The following is a 7,500-nucleotide window of genomic DNA, read 5'->3' as shown; positions in this document are numbered from 1 at the left end:
GGTGGTGTGTGGTGTGTGTGTGTGTGTGTGTGTGTGTGTGTGTGTGTGTGTGTGTGTGTGTGTGTGTGTGGGGGGGGGGGGGGGGGGGGTCTGTGGGACTGCAGCTTTTAGAAACAGACACACAACGCGAGGGGTTTCATTTTCAGCCCAAAGCTTCGCTCAGGCACAGCCCATTCTGGAGGAAGAGGGGGACGCACTGCTCTGTACTACTTCGCCGTGTCCATGTTGTTGTCATCTCCGCCCCTATCTGATTAAACCACAGAGCCAAGCCGCTCCGCCGTCCATAGAGGAGAGGAGACGGGATTTTTCTCTTTTTTTTTCTTCTTCTTCCTTCCTTCCTTCCTGAGCGGAGTGGAGACTCGAGCTATACTCTTTTCGGTTTTTTTTTCTTCCCCCCTCCACCATGTCCTTTAAACACAAAGTGTGACTCGCTGTGAGCGCATGTTGCTGCGGCCGGTGCGCTCTGCTCACGCGCTGGGTCATGCTCTGCACCTGACAGCTGCTCCTGCAGACTTTTCACTTCACACTTCGAACCGGGAGGAAAAACTTAGCAAGAAGTTGTTCAGCCCGCGGACTCTTCCCACACGGACTGTTTAACTCCTGCATATAAATCCTTGTTGTTGCTTTTTTTTTTTTTTTTACTCTTTTAAAGCTGCACCACAGAGGCGAAACGGCGACCTCAGTCGATTACCTTTCTTTCCTTTGCTATCCCATGGATATTCACTGCAAAGCAGACCCCTTCTCGGCGATGCACCGTGAGTATGCTGGAGGAGTTCAGAAAACACGCTGGCGTGGCTTTAATTCGCGCACAAAACGCATTTTTAAAGTTGTATTTTTTTTCCCCTTAAAAAGGCAAAAACTACAAGCTTAAATCAATTGAATTATTTCATGCTGTTTGCCGTTATTTGATTTCAGTAAACACAGCTTTGAAATATTTAAAACAACCTCATCTTTATTGGAGTGTTTATTAATTTATTCAAAATGACCTATTACCTGAAAGTGTGTATAAATTAAAATGAATAGTTATTCAAATCAACCACGTCAATTCCACGATTAATGAATTAAGAGTATAATATTAGGGGGGGGGGGGGGGGATACTGACAAGCAGGTGGATGCCACACACGTTTAAAACATTTGGAACAATAACGCACATGGACATTGTTTACACTTGTTTTATTTTTTATTTTTATACAGTCCTTGCAACTTTATAGTATCGGAAGTCAGCTGGGATGTTAAAATGTAAATGGCAGAATAGAAACTCTTCAATTTAAATACAAAGCTTTTTATTACCTGTGAATTGGCTTCCACAAGACAAGTGTACTCTGTGTGTAAATTGACGCAAACGTGACAAAATATTTTTTTCCATCATTTCTTGCGGCGGATGAGAGTGAGGAGAGAATGAACCTGCCGAGAAAAAAAAAAAACTGGGGCAGTCGTTGTTGGAAGTCTTCATTTTCCTCGTGTTTACCTCCATATGATATGCGTAAAGAAGACCCGCACTCCCGCTGAATTATTTATCCCTCCCCACTCGCACAATCCACGTTTGTAATACGAGTTATCAAAGCTTATTTTAATTATTTACAATAATTGTGCAAGGAAAATTAAACAGGGGCGAAACATAATATGTGCGCCATGTGTTGGGCTGCAGTAGAGGAGATGCCATTGGAAAATATCGGTTAAGTAGGCCAAGCGCTTTTTTGCTGTTTATATATTTTTAAATTATAGAAAAAAATTAAGCGTTCCATATGTAGTATTTAAATGTTCGCTTAATAACTTTGGGTTATTTGATTATTTAATTGTTATACCTAGCACTAAAATGCATTAATAATAATAATAATAATAATAATAATAATAATAATAATAATAATAATAATAATAATACACGCGTCGTACACGTGGTTCACACCGTGCGTACTAACGTTGATGTGGCTATTTTTCTAAATCAGGAAAATAATACTGGTTCAATAGATGAGAACATACAGACGCTCCGAAACGAGACGAAATAAAAGAAGCCCCTAAATCGATGCTGGTGTCCTCGGCAGGTATGTAATGTTATGTCCCCTCGTGCTGCTGTTGTATCCCACGCAGGGCATGGCGGTGTGAACCAGCTCGGCGGGGTGTTTGTGAACGGCAGACCCCTCCCGGACGTGGTGAGGCAGCGGATCGTGGAGCTGGCCCACCAGGGCGTCCGGCCCTGCGACATCTCCAGACAGCTACGGGTCAGTCACGGCTGTGTCAGCAAAATCCTCGGCAGGTAAAAGGGTGGATCCACTACCGACAGAGCCCTATGTGTGTCAAACATCAATCTTCTATAGCTGCAGTTATATGCGCACCCAGCTCTATTCCAGCCTCAGTCATCGGTTATATAGACAGGTCATTTTTTCCCCACTCTCTCTCTCTCTCTTTTTTTTATTTTATATATATATATTTATTTTTATTTTATTTTTTACTGGAACACAGCAGTTTTGCGTCCCAGATTTTTTCTATCCATCGCCTGCAGCCTCGCATGACAAAAAAAAAAAAGCATCATAATCATGAATTAAATGCGAGGAGGTTAGTTTGCAGCAAATATCCAATGAATTAAAAAAAAATGTCCAAGAGAAATGCGAGGCTGTGTGAATATTATATGAGACTAACGACTGGTGCCTGTGAGATTACTGTAAAAGTAACTTCTCAGGCACAAATTGTAATATTACCAGCGGATTGAGAAAAAACACACAAAAAAAACCAGCACAATGAGCTTTGAGCTAAAATTTAAAAAAAAATCTATATCATATGCGTATCGTCCCTGTATTTTTATAAATATAAAAGTAGGTCATTTATACTTAAAGAGCACAAATGCTGTGAGATAATATTTTCAAATATATTTTTTTCAGCTATCAGAAGGCATTTCAGAGGTATTTCATTTCACACACACTGAATGTTTGTCAATAACATTTACCAATAGACCACGGTGGCACGTCGTGCATGCTACTGTAAGCTCATGGAGACTAGAACCGAGGTTCCCCCTCTCCCCAAACTGTGCTCTTACAGCTAAATTGTCCTTTGTTCTGTCCGTCTCACTGCTCTTCTTGTTTTATTTTAATGACACTGCTTTTCGTTGAGAATCCGCTCTGTTCGCTTCCCAGCTGACACTCAATTAAGACCCATATAACTGCACACTTTTAGTCCAATTAATAGATTATTGCCGCCATCATACTCATAGGTAATTCTTTTTTTTTTCTTTCTTTGCTGTTATATGTACCTGCAGAAGGTCGTTGGAGATTTGTTTCCACACAAATGAGTTTTAAGACACTTTTTTTTTTTTCTCTGACTGACTTGATTGGATGCATCCAAGAACGCTCAATCTGTCTTCCCCCCTCATGTAGGTATTATGAAACCGGCAGTATTAAACCCGGAGTCATTGGTGGCTCCAAACCAAAGGTTGCAACTCCGAAAGTGGTGGATAAAATTGCAGACTACAAGCGCCAGAATCCAACCATGTTCGCCTGGGAGATAAGGGACCGGCTACTGGCTGAGGGCGTCTGCGACAACGACACAGTTCCCAGCGTTTCATCCATCAACAGGTAGGCGGGAAGAACTCTTATTATTAAGTCGATTTTTATTTTTATTTTATATAGATATATACATACATTTATTTTTTTATTTTTTTTAAAAGGTACCGATAGCCGCTCTAAGTGGTCACATTTTGTATTTGCAAATTTAACCATTCGGCGCAATATAAAAGTGATGCAAATACAAGGAGGGGGATAAATCATCTCCGAAATAAGCATTTACACACACACACACGCACGCACGCAAACACACGCGCGCACACACACACAAGGCGCAACTCCAGTCAATTCCAGCGGAGCCTATCCGGGGTGGTCTCACAAGTGCAATTCAATCCCCCTGTTCCACAACACAGCCAGCGCGGGGGCTGAGGCTGGGACCACGAAGAATCACATCTGTCTCGATAAAAACCGATCAATACCGCGTAACCAGATCCAGAGGCAGAAGGAAATACCCAACAAAGTCGTTCAATACGCGGACCACACTGCGACAGAGGCTTCTGCCTCTATTGCCACACAATTGCTGTGTTTTCCAACACCGAGGTGTGGAGCGATAACAGATCTGCATTTCAAGATTTATTATTAATAATAATAACAATAACAATAATAATAATAATAATAATAATAATAAAAACCAAGTTAATTCGATTAAAAGACAAACTTTTGGAAGTTGTTGCTGTGCGTAAAAGTACGATAAAAGAGTTTCTGTTTCCCTGAAGCAGCAGACACCCAACACCTTCACCTTTACACATGAGGCGGGACAAAGTGGACAAAGTGTCTTTAGACAGAGGACGGCTGGTGGAAAAAAATGGCCCGCCGCATGTAGGCAAAGTGAAAAACCCCCGTAGTGTGCTGCCAGTGATGAACTTTGGTTAGGAGGCACTGTTCCAGAGAGCTGGTCATCAGCATTACATTTTAATGAGCTGAAGAGAGTCTCATAACACATCTAAGCTAAATGCAGGAGATGGGTGAGTCATTACAAAAAAAAAATGAAAAGGGGGGAAAAATAGAAATATCTGGCAGCTTTAGATTTTTTTTTGTTTAGTTTCAACAGGTTTCTTTTTTATTCTGTGATTTCAACGGAAAACAAAACAAACAAAAAAATGTTTTACTCTGTATTCATTAACGTTTCTAAAGGAAACATTACAGATAATGTCTGAAATGTTAGTTGTGTAACAGTTTAACTATGGGAAATCATGTCCATCGGAACTACACAGGCTTCTTTATTAATAATTAACATCAGCTTCAAAGCACAAATCAGCATCTTTCATGTTTTAAGTGTGGCCTTGCTAATCTCAACAGTTGAGACAAACTTTAAGAATATCTCTCCCTGACGGATGGTTTTAAAAAGAAGGAGTCACAAATTTGTATTATACTGCATAACATATGCAAGATAATCTCACATGAACTCCAGTTGATTTTACCTATAATTTGTAATATTACATTTGAGATTTATGTGTACATTTAAATTTGTTTAGCTAAAAGGAGGACTGGGAACCATGTGTAGGAGGAAAAGAGGAGAAAAAAAAAAGGAGTGCTGGTATAAGAGGCAGTCAGGGGAGAGACAGATAGTGGACCCCTGGTGGTCTCTGTGGTTAAAGAGATGACCTCTGCTCTGTTGACTAAAGAGGATGTCCTGGCTTTAAACACATTTTCCTGCATGAATTATTAAAGATTACACAGAGACTGGGTTGCACTTTGTTTTGTTGTCGCAGAGAGGAGTTTCCACATGCTGCACCATGCCCAATGGACAAAAGCATACCCATAAGCAGCTCTCAATCGTATTGATTCACATTTTAATATTTCTTTCAGGATTTTTATTTTTTTTAACAACACCCAAACACCAAAGTCGTTAATTCAGCCATCCAAATTGCTTATTCAATATCAACAGCATAGTCTCGAAACAAAGTCCTTGAATTTATGAGACTCCCCCGAGTCATGAGGTCAGATAACTGTTGTGGTGAGATGTTAGAAATTCAAATAAAATATTGATGTGTGTTTTCTGGAGGAGGCTACTAGCCTTTGTTGCCCTGCCTGAAGGAGAGAGTATGGAGGACACATGCGATAGTGAGGAGAATGAAAAGAGTCTGATGTACATTTTTGCCCCTGAGGAAGTTAACCCCATAGCTGCCTGACTTACAATTGATAGCCTCTTGCTGGTTTCTGCATGCGCAAGTGAGCATTTTTCGGCCTCATCTACAGGCCTCAAAAGAAAAGTGTTTTGTCTGCTTTTTTCCTGTCGAGTTCAAGGGTTTCCACATGGGATTTCTGTCACTTTACAGTGCTGCCTTTTATTGGATGATCTCATGTTCGTCTGTCAATCAAAAGATTACTGTAGTCATGGTTAAATTGAATGCGATCATGTCCCATAAGAGCTAAATCTGAGCTCGGGTAAATCCCACTGTACCTCTATCGTTGAATGAGTTACAGCAATTCTCACATTTACAAATAGATAATAATCTTTAAGGCTTTTGTTTTTCTTTCTACAATTATTTCCATACTTCCGTTTATATAATTGTTTTGAAGCGAAAGTGAGCAATGGGTTTAAAAACCTTTGAATGTGGAAGTTGTCTGAGCTCGAGCCAAAAAGATACCGTCGCTTTTACTGTTGCGTATAATGCGAAATTCACCATCTGCATTAGCTGTTCCTTTGCTTCCATTTATCGCCAACTTTTCCATCTGGTCATCCCGATCAATAGGCACTGATCCTCAGTGAGCCTGGGTGATTCCTGTGTGCACTTAAAACGGACAAAAACTACAACAGACACCCGAGAGAGTAGAGTGAAACATATAGAAATAGGAAAATGAACTGCAGAAGGAGAGTAAAAATAGAGTGATAAGAAAGAAGGGAGAAAATGGCTTTGAAAGACAGCCATTGTAAAGTACAGTAAAGCAGACGGCACATTGGAGAGTAAGGTGAGGGGAAAAAGGAGAAAAGAGGATGAAGGTGAGAGTAAAAGATCAGATTTGAGAGATGGAGAGAGAAAGAGAGAGCAAGGGGAAAAAAGAGGGAGAGGGGAGCAGGAGAGGGAGATTATTAGAGCTGGCCAGGTAGAGCCAGTGAAGCTGATCATTGAGGTGAATTGATGTGATTTCATGCTTTGTTTGCAAGATCATTCAGACCAAAGTGCAATGAAGACTTTCCCGCCACATCACATCTTACTGGTATAGGGACTTTATCATATTTCTAACCCCAGAATCCAGCTAGATTGAATCCACCATCTCAGGGGGCAGCTCCTATTCACACTCACACAGGAGCACAGAGATTGCCCTTAAAGCCCGGAGAGTGGCTATTTGTGAAAGGGGCCTGAATATGACGGTAGAAGCGCCCCAAACGATGAAGCACTTGTACATGCACAGGCAGTAAGTGGATGTGATGTGTTGAAGTGTCCCGTGGTGGCTGGTCCGGTGTGAAATCTCAATGCTCTGGAAGCGCTATTGATTGATCCGTGTCTGTTGTTCACTTTGCCAGGATTATCCGCACCAAAGTCCAACAGCAATTCCACCCATCGCCCGACGGATCTGTCACGCCGCTCTCCACGCCTGGCCATACCATAGGTGAGCGCCAAAGGGGCCGCGTTACAGATTAAAGCACGGCCAAATGGCCTAAACAGAGGCACGATACAGAGACGAACTCGAATGAAAACGTCATTCCATGATGTCCATTTACAAGTTTGGACACACTTGTAAAATTCAAGACACTTTAATAAGCACCAGCACAGACTAACACAGCTTTCTCTGTCAGTGCCCAGCACGGCGTCCCCTCCTGTGACCAGCGCTTCCAACGATCCTGTAGGATCCTACTCCATCAACGGCATTCTGGGTATCCCCCGCTCCAACGGCGAGAAGAGGAAACGAGACGATGGTAAGAAAAACACAAGACCTCTTTGTTTTCCCATCTTTTAAACTCTCCTCATCACTCATCTGCTACTTCTTTTCCTGTGTGTGA

The 7,500-nt window shown here is 41.6% G+C and overlaps 1 protein-coding gene across 1 annotated transcript in view; it reads left to right on the top strand.

The window, feature by feature from the left end:
* Window positions 1-712: 712 nt before the first annotated feature.
* Window positions 713-7,500, top strand: part of LOC308133767 (paired box protein Pax-2-like) — a gene marked incomplete at both ends in the record, with an annotated part of 17,288 nt that continues 10,500 nt past the window's right edge. The window contains 6 exons of the mRNA XM_080501278.1: window positions 713-755; window positions 2,089-2,254; window positions 2,877-2,897; window positions 3,369-3,566; window positions 7,024-7,109; window positions 7,297-7,416. Of these exons, the coding sequence (XP_080357404.1) occupies window positions 713-755; window positions 2,089-2,254; window positions 2,877-2,897; window positions 3,369-3,566; window positions 7,024-7,109; window positions 7,297-7,416 (634 nt within the window). The remainder of the gene's footprint in view (window positions 756-2,088; window positions 2,255-2,876; window positions 2,898-3,368; window positions 3,567-7,023; window positions 7,110-7,296; window positions 7,417-7,500) is intronic.

This window comes from Blennius ocellaris (assembly GCF_963422515.1).
Source record: "Blennius ocellaris genome assembly, chromosome: 8".
NCBI classification, from domain to species: domain Eukaryota; kingdom Metazoa; phylum Chordata; class Actinopteri; order Blenniiformes; family Blenniidae; genus Blennius; species Blennius ocellaris.
The sequence above is the reverse complement of the archived record's forward strand: the minus strand, read 5'-3'. Positions and strand labels throughout refer to the sequence as shown.